A 21,693-nucleotide genomic window follows, 5' to 3' on the forward strand; every position below is an offset into this window, starting at 1 on the left:
AAAATATTCATAATGATGACATTTGCCATGTCGACACCAAAGTGCAGACATTTGTGTCGACCTGGTCAGTGTCAACATTATGAACAGGTCGTCATTTTAAATCCCTGTCAACATTCAGAACCTGTCGACCAGCTGACCGGATACCACTACACATAGGGGTAGATTTCCTAAGGAGCAGTTTGTCAAAGCCACCACAGCAATAGGAATAAACGCTAACGCTGCCCATCCACTAGAAGACATGAAATCCACTGCACGATTACGACATTGTAATATTGTCAGTCTGTAGTCGTTCAGTGCAGGCTCATCAATCATCTGCAAACATGCTCAACCTGACGTTATAATCAGATTGTCCAGCATGTTTGCACGATGATAGATGTCTAAACGACCAGCCGGAGCGCGCATCATTGGTCGTTTGAAAAAATGTCTTAAACGATTTGCAGACGATTTATGATAGATATCGTTAAATCGCTCACAAATCGTCTAGTGGATGGGCACCTTAAGGCTGGGTACACTACACACCTAAAGATTTTCCATCCAACTAGTTGATTGGTTGGAATGAAAATCTGGTAAGGTATGGGAGTAAATGATGATCAGCAATTTGCTCCTAAATGCCAGAAAACAGATGAAAATGGTCAGTCAGACAAGTTTGTTAAATGTTTGATCTAAACAATTTGTTCAAACAACATTTTTTTGTCCATTTTCCGGCGTTTGGGAGCAAATTTCTGATTGTCATTTACTTTCATACATTACCAGATTTTCATTCCAACCGATCAACTAGTTGGCCGGTTGGACAAATAATCTTTAGGTGTGTACCCAGCCTAAGCCATGCTCACCAATGATGATCACCGACTTCAATGAGTGACCCTCCTGTATGTCAATGTTCTATTATACCTACACTCTCCAGCACAGAGCCATAGGGAGAGGTACAGTGTATGCAGCGCCACCTGTTGGCAAAGTTTGATAACACTTTCCTTAACTCATTTTTAACAATATTCAGCAGCACTATGACATTTATTATAGCGTAAGGTTAGTACCGTACATAACACAGAAGGAGCTGCAGTCCAACTCCGCACCGGGAGTAGTATGTTCTATGGGGATGTAGTCAAAAAGTTGACAGTTATGATGTAGACATTGTTAAAATGCTAACAGGCAACGTGTCTCAGAATGTCAACAGGTGAAATGTCAACATTGTCAAAATGCTGACATTAGGGTTGGGCACTAGAGGGAGTGTTAGGTGTAGGGATTAGGGAAGGAATACTCACCCAAATGCCAAAGGACTGAAGGTCTGACCCGGAAGTCACAGACCCGGATGATGCTGCTGGAGCCACTGCAACAGGTAAGTCACTGCTGGGCCACCAGGGAAGATATGTCGACATTCTAACATGTCAACATTTAATCAATGTCTAAATGATGAATGTCAACAGATCTAACCTAACCCCTCCAGAGCACTAAGGTCTGACCCAAATGCAGACAGTGTAACATAGTATGGATAAGTGACTGAGCCGGGCAGTGCCCTTCTTTAGCCAGCGCTCCCAGCAAGTAGCATCTAGGCCAGTCCCTAGTTACAGGCTTACTTCACTTTTATTTTAGTGGGGTTTCCAGTACTTTGAGACCATTCAGAGAAGCTCCACTGAAAACAAAATAAAAAATGTTTAAACATAAGCATGCCCCCCACTAACATCCATAACTGGAACATATGAACCTGGGCTGGTAACACCCCTAGCAACGCACTATACGCTCTCCAATACAGATAATCTCATTGCTTAACGTTAATGTGAGGCGCACAGGTGTTCCTGCTATGTACTTGGCCAAGAAATAACACGCATAGCCCACATACTGCCAGGGCCGATGCAAACTTCCACTCGTTTGCAAATCCAACATCTTCCTTACCAGAATTATGCCTCTAAGCCATGGGTGGGCAATAAGCGGTCCTCCAGCATGCCTTGCAACAGTGTTAGCATGGCCAAATAGCAAGACTATGGCAGAGCATGCTGGGATGTGTAGTTCTACAACAGCTGGGGGATCGCCTATTGTGCACCCTTACTCTAAGCCCACGTCCCTGCCAGATGATTTTGTACTGCACTTGGGCACATCGGCGCTTCATACATTATGCCCATAAGGAGCATTTTGTAAGATTTGAACTCTTCATTTGGAATTAGTAGTGAAAAAAAGCTTTGAAGATATAGTATGGCCTTTGTCACAATGATAAGAATCGTAACTGATGGCAACGCAGGATCCTCCAAGACACTTACACACATCTGGCCTCCTGTCTTTGGCCTTTATTGTCGCACCGTTTATGAGATGCACCTGCCAGGTAACCCGAATAAAGCAGGAGCAGTTCCTTGTATATCACTGCTGCGCACTATTATTCTCATCCATTGATAGGGTTTCTAACTCAGTTTTTCAACCGCTGTGCTGCAGCACAGAGCGGTTACCAAGTGTGCCGCAATCCCAAGCTCCCAAGTATGCTGCGATGACCGCAATATCGGACTTAGGCAGCGCTGGCATTTTCCGGGTACCCACATCCGACCCTGGCCCGTAACCCATGACTCATAGGTCCACGCATGCTACGTCCCCTTCTCACCCGCCCAGTGCTGCTCCTGCTCCACGACAGAGTAAGACGGGCTCTCTGGCGCTCCCTCTGCATAAACTGCTGCCACTGGGGGAGGGAGAGGAAAACTGAGCTCCTTCAAAGTAGGGGCCAGTGTATTTGTACTTATTTATTACTGTGGAGGACTGTGTGTAATTACTGTACTGTGGGGGCCAATGTTAGTGTAATTACTGAGGGGGACTGTGTATGTAATTACTGCGGGGCCATTTTGTTGCTGTGGGAGGGTGTGTTTGTTTTTCTGTGGGAACCAATGTCTGTTCTTTTTTTCTCTGGGGGCTAATGTGTGTCTATTATTTTCCCATCAGGACCAATGTGTGTGTATTTTTTCCCATGGGGGACAATGTGCGTTCTCCCCCCGTGGAGGACTGATGATGTGCCTTAGCAATTTTAAAATCTCATTCGGTGTGCCAAGAGTTGAAAATCACTGTTCTAACTCATAATCTATGGGACACATTTGACACTTCCTTAGAATTACGTAATAGCCTCACAGGCCTTCTGCCTCTTCTTCTGCTTCAGCTTATTTTGGTGCTGTCCTAGGGAGAGGGTTACGGAACAGGTTATTTTACACCTGAAACTTACACCAAGAGCTGCTTTTTGGGCATACAGCTGCCACTATTAAGTTCTACAGACATTTGCGTATGCAATATTATCCAAAGCACTCAATGTAACAGGCACATATATAGTTACAGGAGGGCAATAAAATGACCAGAACGAGAATCACCCAATCTTTTCATAGAATACCCCCAGCAGAAGTGCGGCGATTGCCTCATTCCGTCACAATGAGCATAGCGACGTATCACCCAGGCAGGCAGGAGACTTGCACACATCACAAGCAGAAGGAAGACACAGACAACCAAATGTCAGCCCGTTGCAGAAGTCACTTTATTGGTGCTGTACGTGCCCGGTCATGACTTCGCTTTGGGCTCCAGGTCTGTTTTGTGTAAAATATTCATGTCAATTATTTTTTTTTCTTATATAACTTATAAACATGATTTACAACCACGCTCCTAAGGAGGGAAATCAGGTGGCGGCAGGAGTTACCCACCACCCCCTCCGACAGCAGCACGAGGTCTATGAGGACACAGGGCTCAGGCAAGTCCCAGAATAGACCCTCCCCTAGACATGATACCTCCACCTCCACCTCCCCCTCCCCCTCCCCCTCCCCCAGAAGCTACAGCAGAAACAAATATGGGGACAGCAGAAGTCTCACTCATAGGATGAAGACCGAATACATTCAACAGTCCAAAGATCCTAGAGAAGACCAAATTAATGAATATAAAGAGATGACGAGAAAATAAAAATGAATTCTGAAGGGACAATTCCCAAATCAAAGACCACAGCAGAGGAAGGACAGTTCTTCCTAACAGAATAAACACAGAAAGAGACGACACTCAACAGGGAGGAGAGAGATGGGGCAAAAACAGGACTGGTCTCCTCTCCATTCTAGGTACCTACATTAAATACTGGAAAGGTCAGACATCTCCTATACTGCCCCCCTGCCCCAACGTTAAAATAAAACTTTATAAAAATGTGCCTGGCAGGAGTAGGGGGAGGAAGGGCAAGTTTAGGAGCCAGGGGTACTGCTGCTGTCCAGAGGCCACATGTCCAGGTGTGGAGGGGAGACCACAAGCTGTGCACAGGATGCCGATGTTAACCGATGGTCAGGCCAAAGCCACACTGGAATTTGTTCTTCTTGTGGTTGAGGAAGGCTCCCATGGCTAGTGTGAGCGGCAGCGGAGGAAGCTTCTTTTCTAACGTGGCCCCAACTATCCAGTTACTGTCCACAGAACCTGCGCAGAAGTGAGAGTAGGAAATTAGGTGGGGGAAGAGAAGGTTACGTGGTGCTGTCAGGAGGGAGGACAGCAGAGCAAAAGGAACATGAGTGAGGTACAACTGCAAATATTTACAAACAAGTGCATGGGGATTTACATTTTCACAAACATAGGCCCCAAACGGGTGTTTAAAGAGCCACAAAGCCTAAACATTCAGGTAACATGGAGATGCAGCGAGGCACAGTCACATATATAAATGTTGCCATATCGAGATCAATATATATTGCTAGCCCGGCTGTTACACCAACAGCTCAGCCACCGTGCAAATCAGAGCGCTGCATATTCTGCTGGAGGCATTAGTGTACTTAGCACGGAGAGAGAACAAGTTACAGATCCTCCTTATAGGACTATTATAAGCTGAACGTTTACATAGAAGGGACATTGTTGCCCGACTGTAAATAAGAGGGGAGGAGTAGCCATGTCCAGCATATATATCCCACTGTATAGTTCAAAAACTAACTACCGTGTTTCCCCGATAATAAGACACTGTCTTATTTATTTTTTTTGGTCAAAAAAACTCCATAGAGCTTATTTTCGGGGTAGGGCTTATTTTACTTAACTGACAGCAATTTCAATACAGAGGTAAGTGTGAACAAAAAAAAAAATCTACCTTTATTCAAAAATGGTCTCTACTCTCCTCTGCGGCGCTGCTGTAAATGACGCTGCCACGCACGCCAGTTACCGCGCGCTCACTGTGAGAGAGTGAGATGCTGCAGCTGTGATTGGATGCCACTGTTAAAGATTTAACAGCGGCATCCATTTCATGCGGGGGCTTAGCAGGGGGCATTTTAGTGTAGAGCAGGGACCGGACAAAATGGAAATTTGTTAGGGCTTATTTTGGACCATTTTTCAAAAGTAAGGGTAGGGCTTATTTTCGGGGTAGGTCTTATTATCGGGGAATACAGTAGGAGGGAATTCAATTAGCTGCGAGGTTCCGTGATATGCGGCCGCACTATGGGCCTGATTCAGACCCGCTCGCAAGTGGGTCGATGGCCGGGCAGTGCGCACGGACAAAAATGGTCAGAAAGACAAATTAGTTAAACCAAACTTATTTAACAGATATGGACTGTTTCTGTCCATTAGCCGGTGTTCGGGAGGAAAGTGTCCATTGTCATATGCTCACATACATTACCCGATTTTTTTTCCAACCAGCTATCTGGTTGGATGGTTGGACAGATAACCTTAAGGTGTATGGCCAGATTCACTCTGCCAGGAACACTTTGTAAGGAAGATGTATTGAATGTTTCACACAACAACTGCAGGTGAAACAGTAACCAATGTGCCTTCACAGTCATACCTCAAGGTGTCTACCTTCCCGGATTTACCCCAGGACTGGCAAATGCAATAAACTGAGGAGTTACACTTTTGAGAAAGAGAAAGACAGACAGACAGACAGACAGACAGACAGACAGACAGACAGACAGACAGACAGACAGACAGGTGGCCAAAATTGCTGACACATTTTGAAATTTGAATGTTTATCAACTTCGAATGCTTATATAAACTGTTCCACTTCACGCAGTGCAATGATTCATATATCAAATTAAAGGAAATTTAATGCTGAATTCAACCCACTAAACAAAGGTCAAATATTTGCATTACAAGGGAAGTTATGCTGTGAAAACAACACTTAGGACAGTAACATCATAAGTATACAGGGATTTTCACCCTATCAGTATTTCGTTGGGTATGCTTTATTTTTCAAGAACGCGGCACAGCGACGTGATCCAGGATTGTGGTGTTAAGAGAAAATGGTCTTTCATATGCAGCAATTGCGAGAGAAGTTGGTGGGAAAGTGACAACATCAGGAGTACGAAAGTTTTGTTTACGCTATCAGGAAACACTATCTATACAAAACAAAGAAGGAAAAGGTCGGAAAAAGTGCACAACAGCTGTTGATGATAGGAGAATAAAACAAATTTGCGTCAGGGACAGATGGCTGTCACCTGCGGCTATTAGCAGTGAACAGAGTGCAACTGGTGTTTTTGTCAGTGCAAGAACGGTACGGAGAAGACTAACAGAGGTTGGCCTAAAAGGTAGGATTCCCCGAAAAAAGCCATTGCTGAATAAAAAGCAGCGGCAGAAACGAATACAGTGGGTAAGAGAACACATTGCATGGACAGAAGGTCAGTGGAAAACAAGAGATATGGTAAGAACTTACCTTTGTTATCTCTGTTTCTACGAAGTCCATAGGGTCCACAGGGTTGACCTTGGGGTATAGGTTGGGAACCAAATCCGGGCACCACGCAGTTAAAGCTTTTAGCTCCCAGGATGCACTGGGTCCACTCTCCCTATAACCCCACCCCCAAGCCAGAGGCACCTCAGTTTGTAAGTAGCCAAAGGCCGGAGGAGGAGAGAAAAAGAGAGAGAAAACTGGAACACTCAATAACCATACTCACCGAAATGGGAGACGGAAAACCGGTGACCAGCCACACAGCCCATATGAAGCCAGGTGCGTCAGGGCGGGCGCCCTGTGGACCCTATGGACTTCGTAGAAACAGAGATAACAAAGGTAAGTTCTTACCATATCTCTTGTTTTCTACTTCAGGGTCCATAGGGGGTCCACAGGGTTGACCTTGGGGATGTCCCAAAGCAGTTCAACCAAGGGTGGGGACGCTCCTGTGCTGAGAGGAGAATCCGTCGCCAAAAAGGAAGCATCCTGAGAGGCAAAGGAAACCAATGCCTAGAACCTTAAAAAGGTGTGGACAGAAGACCACGTGGCCACCTAGTAAGGCAAAACAGCCGAGGTGCCACAGCGAGCCGCACACGAGGGTCACATGGCCCGAGAAAAAACAAGCATCAACAACAGGAAGGCCTACCCATGGGTAGGCCCCTGAGGAAGACCTACGAGGCCATCCAAGTCAACATTTGGTTATAGGCCGGCCATCCTTTCCTGTGAAAACCAGAAATCTCAGACCACCAATAAGGAGTCCGATTTCCGTAAGGAACCTGAACGGATCACATAAATCCAAAGAGGCCAGACCACAGTCAATGAGGCCACACCAGCCGAGAGGACTGGGGACAGAATGGCCGTACCATAAGTTCCAGAATAATATGGAACCTGAAAACCACTAAGAAGAAACACAGGGCGAGAGCAACTCCCACCCTGACATGATGCCCTCCAGAAGAGGGAGCTACATGAGAACGCTCCCAATTCAGACACTCTCCTGGTTGATATAAACACCCTGAGAGAAAGAGAGAGCCTAAGCAATAGACCATGTAATGGCTATCACAACCAGCGGTTCCATTGACTGTCCCCGGAGGTAACGAAGAACCACTACTTACTCCCAAGGAGTCCCTAGGGAGGACAAATGGAGGCATAATCAAGAAAACACTCCAAAGGATGAACTGGATACCAGAGTGAAGCAATTCCATATCTTAACCATACTGACAGTGTAGAGATCCGCACTGTCAGGAAGACCAGGCCAAGTGTGAAACCCAAGCCAGCCGGAAGGAATGCCAGAATATCTGGAAATCCTGGACACCGGAGGATTGTATCGACAGGTACAATACCATAAGATTTATGGCTGCCACAGTTTGTGGTAGGTCCCAGCAAAAGCTGATCCATGTGCTCTAATCATTCCAACGATGACAAAGCCAGGGAAGCCGTAAGACCACTGTAAGGACACAGTCAAAGACAAACGACCCAGGTCCAAGGCAAAACCAAGGACCCTGAGACAACAGGTCCGGGCAGTGAAGCATCAGGGATGGAGTATCGATGTAGAGACTCCGAAGATCCAAGTACCCCTGACATCTGGGGCAAGCAGGAGCCACCAGCAGGAAAGCATCTCCGTCTCGATTGAAAACACTTCCAAAGACCTCGAGGAAGAAGGGAGACCGGAGAACACAGGTACACAAAGTGGAAGGACCACTTCACCGACAAAGAGTCGCTGAAGTTTGCTTCAGAATCCCCAGAGCTGAACTGTAACACCCTAGTGTGATAAAGTCAGGCCATGAGGGTCACCTCAGGGGGGCCCCCCCTGCTCACCAGGAGATGAAACCTCTCTTGGGGAAGAGACTAGTCCCCGGGATGCACGTCGTGACGGCTGAGGACTCCCGCTTCCCAATGGAGAGCTCCTGAAATGAACGCTGCCGAGATGGTCGGGAGGAGACCCTCGGACTATGTCCGAATATGTGACATACCTGTCATTGCCACCCAACGAACAGTGTTGCTAAAAAGGAAGCCACTGTCCTGACCCTGTCGGACTGAACCTTTTCAGGTTCACCGGGAAACAAGAGTTATGCCAGAGTAAGTTAATTGACAGGGTGGAATCGACAGACGTCCAACTGCACTGAAAAGGATTCGGTCCAGACACTGTCCCTAGCAAAGAAAACCCTGGACGAGATGGCCATAGCCACCCGGACAGGGACCGACTTGCCTCCGGAGAGAGCATCATCGTTTGAACAGTTATCCGACAGAAAAAACTCATTCCATCTGGAGATGAGCCAATTATGGAAAGGCCTGGAATGGAACTGAGCCCATTCCACCATGCATCCCAGAGTGTAAAGACATCTGTCGACTGCGCAGACAACCATGTACTCCTAATGGAAGAGAGGAGATTCCGTCTTACGCCAGAAGAATTCTCAGATTCTGAGAACCCAGCAGGGATCCTAGATGAAGAATACCCAGAGAGGGATGCAGGGAGGACTTTTTCCCCGTTGATTAAACGTCTGCACCCTGAAGAAGCCACAGTCATCCTGACCTGGCCGTAAAGTACCCCGGTGATCCCGCTAAGAGCAGGAGGCCGTCCAGGTACAGGAGCATTGGGATATACTGAACAGAAGAACTGTCAGAAAATCCAAAACGCTGGTAAACCCCTGTGGGGCTGAGGACAGTCCCAACAGGCAGAGCCCGAAAAATTGTAAGTGTTGCTGTGATACAGCAAACCTCAGCCCATGCTGAGGAAAGGTCTCTGTAAGTACCCGTAGGCACGCGTCCTGTATATCCAGTGATACCCTAAAGTCCCCAGGTTCCAAACATCGTATGATGGAGCATAGGGATTTCCTCCTGAGCCCAGGTAGCTTTAGGAACTGGTTCAGGGAATTGAGACAGAGAACAGGCCAAAGAGGACCATTCAGCCACCGCACCAGAAAGAAAACAGAACAACCAGTCCCTCACTGAGATAGTGGGGATGGCCCAATTAGCTCCGCTTACCGCAACAACTGCATAGCTTTCTGGATCTGTAAGGCCCTTGTAAAGAGGGCGTACCCTCCTACCCACGTAGCCGCGGCAACTTGACACTAATACCGGGCGAACTGAGAAAATCGGTATCTCCCAGTTGTAGGCCTGTCCCGTCAGACTGAAGAGATATCCGTAGGTTCAGAAGCAGGATCGGCTGGCAGTCCAGGCCTGCTCGGTACTGGATATGTCGGCCCTTGTAGATGCCGACAGTCTACGAAGAAACAGACCTTTAGGCTGACCGAGAGGACAAAAAAGACTTAACAGACTTAGTCTGAGGCCTTGTAGTGTGCATAGCTGAAAGCGGTAAACTTGTCGTTAGTAATACTGCCAATGTTACTACAATCTTGTCAAGGTCAGGACCAAACAATATCAACCCTAAAGATGGTATCTGCACCTCTGCATTCTCAGAGCGCAGCCATAGGGTATTACGGAGGATACAGTCGCAGCCGGAACTCTGAAAGTTAGGAGACTGGTATCCAATATAGGCATGTCCACCTATGACAACTGCATATATTACATGAGCGACCAAATACATTTGATCCCCCGACGTGTTGGAGGGGAAAAAACGTTACAAATGCATCAACCCAATATGCAATAGTATTAACCAACCATGCTATAGCCATGGTAGGATGGGTAACAACTCCCGAAAGCAAGTATACTGATTTCAGGCAGAGTTACCACCTACGGATCCGAAGAATCCGACCACGCAGGAATGGGAGGCGTAGTAACGTCTGTAATCAGACGAGTAACACGCCCATCCCCCCCAGGAGGGGCTCGTGATGCCCTCAGGGAATTTGGGACAGGAGGCCAAACACTGTTGTAACACCTCCTATCTGGCAACAGCCAGAGTCCCGCTATGCGATCCACCCGCTAGTCAGCAACAGGTAACCCGAAGGCACGCAATACTGAGGGTGTATGATACAGGTGCAGGTCAACATTCACTCTAACCAGAATGGACCTGCTACCAGCCCTAAAGCAGGGATAATAATACCTGAAATAGGCTTCCCCCCGTGTAAGAGGGAAAGAGCCCCGAACAGTACCCAGTTCACGGCAGAGCCAACTGGGAAGTAACCACAGGGCGTCAACCACGCCAATTAGCGTTTCGTAGAAAACGACATCCACCCAGGGTGGCTGTTGTGGTAATCCCTGCAAGGGGAATGACAGACTATTGTGGCACCAGGGGGAATTCATATACTGCAAAAAACCCCTGCAGGGAGCGGTAGTCTGTGTCACAGGGGAAGAGTGCAAGAAGCTGCGAGATACCCTGAGATGAAAAGGGCAGTATGGTGAAGTAACCCCAAGTGAGGTACAACAATGGGGCCCGCCCGGCGATCCGCAATTGAGAGGATCCCGAGAAAACAAACCGCCCAAGGGGGTCGTGAAAGAGGCCGGCACCAGATGACGCCACATACAGAACCCTTTATGAGTCAAATCCTCCGCACTAACACCTGCAGCACATGACTTGCAGGATAGTAAAAATGGGTGCAGTATAACGCTCTATCTCCTGGTCAGACATATCTGACCCATCTTGGCGGAAATATTAAGCAGCACTATACTGGTCCTGACTGATGCCAAAAATAGCTGCAGGGACCCATTTTCAGCGTATGCAACACACAGTTCCATCTAAAATATGGCAACGTGCAGCACGCAACAGTATGTGACAAACCACACAAATATTAACAAGTATATAAATGTGAGGTCTCAGAACCACCCTAAGTACAGCTGTATTAGGGCAGATAAAGAAAAGGGATAGATATACACTGACAGGTGAGAGAATAAAGTACAGTCAGCACTAGCATAAGTCACATACAATGCAGATATATACATATATACATAAACATGTCATATAATATACTGCACTATTACACTGCATTCAACTGCCCAGATTCAGTGTCTGGGAAGGCTACAGCGCTGTGTACACTGACCTGATGGTGAGGTACGCAGGGGGACTGGACTCACTGCCATCCTGAGAGATTTCTGCTGCACCACAGAGATAAAATGGCCGCTGGAGACCTCAGAGGAAGCGTGGCCCGCGGAGGAAGCAGCTCAGCGACGCCAGACTATGGATACTGAAAGGCGCGCTGAGCTGAGGGGAGGAGCCGCTGTAACAGGGAAGGCTGCCTCCCCTGGCCGGCTATTAACCCCCGGGACGCCGGCTCCCTGCACCGATCGTTAAATCCCTGGTGGTCTAGTGGACACACGGGGTATGGGGGGCCCGCCGCCACTGCCGGCGCCTCCGGTCTGTCCCCTGAGACCGGAGGCACAGGACTGCATTTGAAATGCGCGGATCACCGCAAGCGGTGATCCGCGACCTTACCTGCTCCCCGTGGATCCGGCAGCAGTCCTGGGCGCCCGCAGAGTCCGGCTAGTACAGACTCTGGGGTCCCGCTGAGATCCCCAGATCTGTACTGGCGTCTCAGCGCCAGCGGGGTGACGGAGCGGCAGCTTAGACGTCCTATGGACAGTCCGACGCTGCCGCTCTGAAGAGTCCAAAGTCTATGAAAAAACTTTGTCCCTAAAAAAATAAAATAAGCTTAGGGGCTGCTAATCAGCTCCCCCTGCGCTAACGGTGACCCGACTCCGGCCGGGCACCAACTTAAACTGAGGTGCCTCTGGCTTGGGGGTGGGGTTATAGGGAGAGTGGACCCAGTGCATCCTGGGAGCTAAAAGCTTTAACTGCGTGGTGCCCGGATTTGGTTCCCAACCTATACCCCAAGGTCAACCCTGTGGACCCCCTATGGACCCTGAAGTAGAAACAAGTGATATGGAGTGACGAAACTAAGATATCGATATTAGGTAGTATTGGGAGAAAATGTGCGAGACGTCGCTTCGGGAAAGAGGTACATCCAGATTTTATTCAAGCAACAACAAAGAATCCTACAAGTGTTATGATCTGGGCATGTATGACAGCAGATGCTGTAGGCCGCCTTTATGTCATAGATGGCACACTGAACAGCAGAAAGTACATTGATACCATCCTACAACCAAAACTTCTACCTTCTATCAGGGATCTTTTTCCAGATAATGCCCCATTTTTTTTCCAGCAGGATTCAGCTCCCTGCCCCACTGCATGGACACAAAAAGGGGTTCACGGAGAATGACATACAGGTGCTGGGATGGCCAGGAAACAGCCCAGACCTGAACCCCATAGAACATTTGTGGTTCTGTTTGAAAAAACTGGTATATCTGAGGAGTCCATCCAATAAAAGACAATTAATTGAGGCTATAGCTGTCTCATGGCACCACATAATAAAGAAGGAAGAGCTCCAATCATTGGTTGGCTCAATGACACATCGCTGTGCTGCTGTCTTGAAAAATAAAGGATACCCAACGAAATACTGACAGGACAGTAACATCATAAGTACACAGGGCTTTTCACTCTAATGGTGCATACACACGGTCAGATTTTTCCTTCAGATATGAACGATAACGATTTTAAAATCGTTCAGTCGTTCATATCTGAAGGAAAATCGTTCATATCTGACATGCCTGAACGATGGACGATCAACGATGCGCGTTCCCGATGGTCAGATAACGATTTCTGACATCTGATGGGTTTGCAGTCAGACTTGGACGATTCCATTCATTTTAATGCAGTCAAAAATCGTTCAATCGTTCAAAACTTTGGTAAAATCGTTCAAATCGTTTAATCGTTCATCTGACAAATCTGACAAGTCTGACAAATCTGACCGTGTGTATGCTCCATTAGTGTTGATTTCACTGCATAACTTCCCTTATATGCAAATATTTTACCTCTGTTTATTGTGTTGAATTCAGCATTTAATTTCCTATCATTTGATATATGAATCATTGCACTGCATGAAGTGTAACAGCTGTTATAAGCATTCACAGTTGAAAAACATTAAAATTTCAAAAAGTGTCCGCAATTTTGTCCACCAGTGTGTGTGTGTAATTAGCTATATATATCTATATATATCTATATATGGCATCCAAACAAGCACTACCCACTGAATGGTAGAGAAACACAAAGAAATAGCTATATCTATCTCATCTCCCTCTAGTGGTTTTAAAGTGCAACAGCTGATGCTGTACCTTTAAACAGCAGGTTGGCTTTGGGGAGGTCCAGCTGGTAACCAAAAGAGACGCTTGTGTCCTGCATTCGAGTGCTGGCTTCAAACTCTACTCCTACTTGCAGCTAAAAACATGATATATTAAACATATGATATAGGAATGTTAATATCCATAAGAAATAGGAATTGTTACAATGAGAAAATGCAGACACAGAAACAAACCACCTATTATATTCTGGTGCTTAGTATCAGCTGAAATGACAAAGACATGGTTTATCCAACCTAACAAATTGTAAAAGGTGACTAGACCTACAAAACTTAAGTTATACTCACATAGGTATACAGCCAATAACTCCAATATATAATAAAAGGGGGTGACCTTGCCAAGTAACTCATTATACACTACGGTCATGTTACCAGCCATTCAGCAACACCCAACGTTTTCTGCAGTGGCCTTTGGGTTTATATACAGTAAGATGGTGTGTATAGGGCAAAAAGCATATCCCCAATATGCATATATTATCTCTAATACTTTCAGATCAGATAAAGTCCTGAAAATATGTTAATGGTAACACGGATGAAGTAATGGTTAGCATTACTGCCTCTGGAGTTCAATTCCCAGTTGTGGTCCATATGTGTTTAGTTTGTATGTGCTCTTCATATTTGCATGCGTTTCCTCTGTGTGCTCTGGATGTACGTGTGTACGTGTGCGTGTGTGTGTACGTGTGTGTGTGTGTCAAAGCGGTAGGGAATATAGATTGTAAGCTCCACTGGCAGAAGGACTGAAATATTTTCTGTAAAGTGCTGCGGAATATGTGTTCGCTATACATGAACTATTAATAAATGGTATGTGCGCTATATATCAACTATTGCTAAATGGTATCAGCAGTTAATTTATATACAGCTTGCTTTATCTTCGCTTACATTTCTGCTCTGTTATTATATTAATGCAACCAATAGCCATCTGCGCAATACAGTACACTGGTTGTTCTACCTAGTAACTAGTACAGGGCTTGACAAATTTTTCTAAAACCTAGGAGCCAGGATGAAAGTGTAGGAGCCAGACCCCCCCCCCCCCCTCTTCCCCCGGGGCAGCATTACTGAGCACCTATGCCCCGGGCAACCAACCCCCATGGTCACACCACTTACAGGGTACCCCAGATAAATCACCCTCCCACAGCCACATTACTGAGCAGCTAACCCCCCCTCTCCAGGCAACCAACCCCCAGAAAGACCACCCCTCCACAGCCAAAAAACCCTGGGCAAGCAAAGCCACCGCCCGCAGTGGCCAAACTAGAGAGTGGTGGGCCCAGATGCAAGAATATGCTTCGGGCACCCCTCTGCAGTGCTCCCAGTAGTAGTCCCCCCAGTAGTGTCCCTTTAATCAGTGCCCCCAGTAGCTGTCCCTTCAGTAGTAGTCCCCCCTATGCAGTGACCCCAGTAGTAGTCCCCACTATGCATTGCCCCTAGTAGCGGCCCCACCCTGTACAGTGCCCCAGTAGTGGCCTCCCCATAAAGAGTCCCAGTAGCGGCCTCCCCCACCTATGCAGTGCCCCCACAGTAGCGGACACCCAACCTATGCAGTGCCCCCACACTGTCCCCAGTAGCGGCCACCCCCTCCCCCTATGCAGTGCCCCTTAAAAAAAAAAAGAAACGCAACTTTCCCGATCCACGCTCCTGCCGACGACGGCCACTCTGCACAATGGGAGAGACGTCATGACGTCTCTCCCATCACCTGCTGCGGGGTGAGCCAGAAGGTGGAGCTCATGAGTGAGCTCCAGCCGGCTCACTCCGTGGACGACGCAGCAGCCAATGAGAGTCTGTCTGACTCTCATAGGCTGCTATAACACACATACAGCCGCCGCTGGCGGTTGTGGGTTTGTTACTCTGTAGTGTGGACCGCGCTCGCGGTCTGCACCTGGGGGTTGCTGAAAATCTGGTCGCCAGGCAGCCAAATCTGGTCGCCATGGCGACCAGGCCCCCGGGTTTTGTCGAGCCCTGAACTAGGAAATAAGTAGACTCTGCAGAACAGGAATTAGAGAACCAAAATTGGCTTAGAAAATACCTGGTCGTTGGCTTTATGGTAATAAGATGCATGTGCTCCCGCCTGTCCCAGGGTTAGCGTTGCCGTCCAAGTAGGAGCTTTAAAAAAAAAAAAAAAAAAGTTTAAACATTAATGCTGCATAATAATGACCTGGGGTAGATTTCCCAAACACAAAAAGAACAAAAGACCAGCACAGCAATGTTTGCTCTGTTCTGAAAACAAAGTTTTGTTCAAAACATGAAATAAACTAGCTGCACAGTAAAGTGAAGTTAAAGTGTCCCTTTTCCAAACTAATCTCAGACCTTCCAACATGACCCGTTCCACCAGGTACAAAATGCTCTGCTCCTGGACTCCCCACCTAAATTTATGATTGCAGCAGTCTGTGTTGAAACACCTGTCTCATCAATTAGTAAAGGCCCCCATACATCAGCAATCGATTGCAGCAATCATGCAATTTGCAATCGATTGTGTATAAAAATCTTTCCCTTTTTCAATCAATTGCAGAATTGCCACAATCGATTGAAAAAGGGAAAGATTTTTATACAGTCAGAGACTTTTCGCAGACGTATTTTTCGCCATCATCACTGGTTTTACCTGCGGAGGAGTTTTTGTGTGTGTCCCAGCTCTTCATTGTATTCAATTCCAAAGGATGCGAAAACGCGTCCCAGCGAAACTCAAACATGCGAAAAGTGCTGTCAGTTTTGGGGAAATCAGCCTGACACCCCCCAAAAGATGCACTAACATTGGGCATCAGTATAGATATCCCCGGTTATGCCCCCTGGAGCTATTTGGGGTACTTAAGTGCTTTCAATTGCCTCTATATATAGCGTTTTTGTAGAAGTGGTGAAGATTAGCGTTTAGCAGTTGTTTTTGGTGAAATTAAATAGTGCCATCAAATTTGGGGTACATGAAAATGGGTGCAAGCATGCTTAAAAAAAAATTGCTTAAGTTTTAAAAAACGTAAAATATGCACCTTCAGCAGGCACCTGCAATAAAAAACAAAAAAACAAACAAAAAAAAAACAAAACACCTCCCCCATACTTGCAGACCCCCAAAAGCTTATTTCGCTAGTTTGTACCCCAACGTTGTACTTTTTCGCCCCCTTTTTCAAAGTAATTTTTTGGGATGTTCCTCATTTTTTTTTTTTTTTAGTAATTTCTTGACGCAGACAACCTTTGGGGGGCTGTCCCAGGAGTGCAGGGTGGTTTCCCCACCTTTGCACCCCGAAACCACAATTCCGCACTTTTTTTTCCGACACCTATTCATAGGCAAATCTATTTAGCCTATTACATTGCATCGCGTTTTCGCGCCGGCGAAAACTCTTTGGAATTGAATACGGAGGAAACTGCCAGACTGACGAAAAGTTGCAATCGGCGATACTTTTCCACGGATTCGGACTCATCACGGCTAATTCAATACGGCCCATAATATGGTACAGTATAGTGATAGGTGAAGAGCACTAAACTAATGTTGGTTGGGTGAGTATTAGCAGGCAACTACCTAATGTTAGCGCTGGCCCTGAGTGCTGGTGGAGAATAAGGCTTGAAGGGGTCTCCCAAATATGACCATTCCACGTCCCCAACTCAAACTCAATGAAAAAAAATTTGTAGAACATCTATCACAGCAGTTTAACAGAATCACATCAGGGCACTGTCCAGTAATGGAAGCGGATAGTCCAGATGATTGATAGAAAGGATTGTCCAATCGGAGTATCCCATAGATGAACATTTAGGAGTTGGTTGTGCTACTGTTAAAATTCTAAAGCCTCATTCCAACTTACATTTTTAACGTTAGGAAAAAAAATACATACCAGTAGCAAGTGCGTTTGGCATGCTTTATTACTTGCATTTAGAAATCACTGAAAGCTTCCTGATGTGTTAAGATAATTAAATGCAACAAGCAGTACTCTAAAAACCACTACTGGAATGGAAAGCCTAACAAGTGAAGATTCTCATGTGCATGGCCACACTACACACAACTATTCTGATCTTTTATTTCTAAGATGACACAGTGCACTGACATGCAGAGAGGGGCATACCAGCCAGGGAAAATAAATGTAGACATGAAAAATAAGGTTCACGAGAGAGAGCTTACAATCTAACTGGAAGAGAACACGGCGGAGACCAAAGCAGCGAGTGTGGCTCAGAGAGGACACAGGGATGGGACTTATGGTGCACTGGTGTGGGTAGCATAGATGGGAGTAGGGTAATCTCTAATATAGAGGCAGGATTCAAAAGAGCATTTAAAGATATGAAGGTTGTGGGAGAGTCAGATGTGGAGTACAGCCATGGCCAAAAGTATTGAGAATGACACATGTATTGGTTTTCACAAAGTTTGCTGCTTCAGTGTTTTTAGTCTTTTGTCAGATGTTACTATGGTATACTGAGGTATAACTACAAGCATTTCATAAGTGTCAAAGGCTTTTATTGACAATTACATTAAGTTTATGCAAAGAGTCAATATTTGCAGTCTTGACCCTTCTTTTTCAAGACCTCTGCAATTCCCCCTGGCATGCTGTCATTCATCTTCTGGGCCACATACTGACTGATGGCCGCCCATTCTTGCCTAATCAATGCTTGGAGTTTGCCAGAATTTGTGGGTTTCTCTTTGTCCACCCACCTCTTGAGGATTGATCACAAGTTCTCAATGGGATTAAGGTCTGGGGAGTTTCCTGGCCATGGACCCAAAATGTTGATGTATTGTTCCCCGAGCCACTTCGTTATCACTTTTGCCTTATGGCAAGGCGCTCCATCATGCTGGAAAAGGCATTGTATGTCACCAAACTGTTCTTGGATGGTTGGGAGAAGTTGCTCTTGGAGGATGTTTGGTACCATTCTTTATTCATGGCTGTGTTCTTAGGCAATATTATGAGTGAGCCTACTCCCTTGGCTGAGAAGCAACCCCACACATGAATGGTCTCAGGATGCTTTACTGTTGGCATGACATTTTTAGACAAATGCCTCCCAATGTCTTGCTGCAGTGACAAATGTTCCACATGCAGCATATGCTAAATTATACCAAGCATCCGTTCATTATTCAGGTAATTACACACATTAATGCTCGGCTTGCTACTTGAGTCTTCAAGTCGATATAAATTTCCCATCTGTTCAAGGCATTAATTGCATTCATTAATGCTCCCCATGTGTATGTTACGTACATCTTCTGGGTTTTCTTTCTAAATAATTAAAACCTCATACAATTCATAAGAAAATGTATGTTGGAACATGCACATAGAAACAGCATACAAATAACACTTCTGTATTCTCATTAGTTCAGACTATGTAAGTACCAGCTCATATACCACGTTAGTCAAATAATTAGACTGCATGAAAATCACATAATTACGCCCACAGACAAGTAATCTTAGAAACATACGCCGGTTATAGATACATTGATTCATTATAGTGGCGTACCTTCATGAGTAATGAAGCTATTTTGTGGACTGACCAGATCACTCTAGGTACATGGACATCATCTTTGTGTAGCCTATAAAAAGGTTTCATTCCTTATGGATGGATAGGCTGCATTCTCATGAATAATAATCCAGCACACAGAATGTGCTGGTAATGGCTACACTTATTAGTAGACGGCTTCACGATTCCACAGACTAGCTCAGGGTTTCCTAAATATTGGTCCTCAAGGTTTTAAGGATATCCATACTTGTGTACAGATGGTATAATTGCACTGACTGAGGTTACCGATTAAGTAATCTGTGCTTAAGCATGGATATCCTTAATACCTGGACCATTTGGGTGTCTTGAGGACCAAGTTTGGAAACCACTGGACTAGCTCCTGAGTGTTACAGTATTTTGCCCACCCTTGCTTGACAATAAGGTACTGTATTGTTTATCATTGTTGGACCCATTTCTAAAATCAGTTGCATTTTTCAGACAATTTAAAAAAAATAAAAAAAAATAATACACATTGAACACCACAGACGGGTACACAATTACACCCAGACATAATACCTGTGTATCTTCCTGCCAAAGACATAACCGTTCCCTCCTCCCCAGGACGCCGGTGGTAGACTAGTTCACCTCCTAGTGCCAGACTGGAAGTAATGCTCTGCAGGTAGTGTGCAACCACAATACCTAAAGACAAAAGGTTCAAAGCATGATTAATGACATGCAAATGATTCTAAACGTACAACACAGCTTATGAAAATGAATGCACTATAGCCTGAAAAACAATAATACAAAATGTACACTTTTACACATTTTCCCTTGCATGCCACAAAGGTGTCTAGGAAAATGAGAGCTGTTGGGGTACAGTTAGTTATTCTTCTCGGGGATGAGCGCAGTTGAACATGGTGACTACACATCCAATATAACGGACATTCCCCTATGAGTACATATAGGGTCTTGTCACTGTTGCTGGTTTGACTACTATTAGTCATATCCTTGATCAGGACATATTCTGTCCCCAATTATGCTATAGCCCCACCTCTTACCACTAGTCATCATCCCCATGCTCCTGTGTAACGAGGGGATTATTATTAAGATTGAGAAAAGACGTATGGGAGGACATAAGGGTGATTAGAGAAACAGAGCAGCACTTTATTAAATGGGGAGCTCTGCAAGCAGACATCTATACATTTTACTCCTTACGCAGTGTCATTTGAATATAATTTAAGGAATAGTAAATGAAATGAAAAAACAATTACAGATTTAGGATTATAAAATTGGAAGCAAAGCAAGTAGTGTGGTTCCGAACTTGTAAGATTTAAAGAGAACCGGTCAGTCTTTAAACAATTGTTTTGTACGCAGTGACTAGTGCGCAGGACATGGAAAAATAGTGCACCCTGTACACACACACACACACACACACACACACACACAGAGCTTGTGCTCAAGTCAGGGTATGCACAGAGCAGCTTCCCTAGGTCACAGCCACCCATCAGACAAGGATGTAAATGGACATACTAGATGGGTCGAACAGCTCTGATTTGCTGTCCAAATTGTAAGTTTCTATGAGAGGCACAAAAGCTGAAAGAAGGAATACTCTCGGAAGTGATGATTGGATAGAGGATTCTTAAAGAGAGCAGCCATATGTACAGTATACAGGACGGGTTTCCCGATGCTTGCTTTCAAAAGGCAGTTTCTTCCTCTCCTGCCATTATGAACAGTGTAAAAATACCTACTTATCTGAAAACACACATTTTTCATTACCAAACTACCTAGACTACAGTTTCCAACACAAACATTGGACCTAGCCTATTCTTATTTTCTAGTGAAATCCTTGCTTTATAACACATACTTACTTACACTATTATCGGTACAGTTTAAAAACAAAAGGGGCCATTCAATTCAATGCGATGATGAATAGCCCCGGGAGGGAGCTCCCGGAGTTATTCAATTCAACACGATGTTTGGTCCGGCTGAATGATTTCTTCTAGCACCCCCCTGGGGATGAGAGGAGAAATCTGACAGAAGTGCCGGCCGCATTCCGGCTTAGCACAGTGCTAACTGCCACGCGGCTGGCACTTTAGTCGGAGAATGCCGTTCTCGCAACTAAATACCCTGGTTAAGTCCCGGGTCTCAGGCATTCACTGAGTTAACAGCGCACTGAGTTGAATAGCTCCGGGTGCTCCCTCCCGGGACTATTCAACATCGCATTGAATTGAATCACGCTCAAAAAGTGCCGATCAAAATGAACTAGAACTAAGGGATATATTTACTAAAGGTTGGTCAAAACAGACAGCAAAACAACCAAAGAACACTTTGAAAAACATTAGACCAACAATCGATGTCCACAGAGAGAAGAATAGGATCCGTAGATTTACTAATGGTTGATTTTAAAAGCAAGCAAAAAAACCAGACAGGAAATCCGTCCAAACAATAGGGACAGGAAAGTTTGGGAGAAGCACTGCACAGATCACTATTATCTGTGCAGGCCTGGTTAGGTTAATAAGCTAAAGAGTGTGGGATCCCCACCTCAAATCAGTAACAAGCCCCAGACCTCTCAGCCTGGGTTTGTATTGGAAAATAGGCTGG

General features: G+C 45.6%; 1 protein-coding gene across 2 annotated transcripts in view; it reads right to left on the reverse strand.

Annotated features, from left to right (window-relative positions):
* Positions 1 to 3,765: 3,765 nt before the first annotated feature.
* Positions 3,766 to 21,693, reverse strand: part of TOMM40 (translocase of outer mitochondrial membrane 40) — a 32,994-nt gene continuing 15,066 nt past the window's right edge. For both annotated transcript variants that reach the window (XM_088450907.1, XM_088450906.1), the window contains exons 7-10: positions 19,669 to 19,791; positions 15,722 to 15,798; positions 13,679 to 13,781; positions 3,766 to 4,401 (exon numbers count right to left, since the gene is read on the reverse strand). In XM_088450907.1, coding sequence (XP_088307033.1) covers positions 4,262 to 4,401; positions 13,679 to 13,781; positions 15,722 to 15,798; positions 19,669 to 19,791 — 443 coding nt within the window. In that variant the 3' untranslated portion in view covers positions 3,766 to 4,261. The remainder of the gene's footprint in view (positions 4,402 to 13,678; positions 13,782 to 15,721; positions 15,799 to 19,668; positions 19,792 to 21,693) is intronic.

This window comes from Taudactylus pleione, unplaced genomic scaffold, assembly GCF_031769625.1.
Source record: "Taudactylus pleione unplaced genomic scaffold, aTauple2 ptg000535l, whole genome shotgun sequence".
NCBI classification, from domain to species: domain Eukaryota; kingdom Metazoa; phylum Chordata; class Amphibia; order Anura; family Myobatrachidae; genus Taudactylus; species Taudactylus pleione.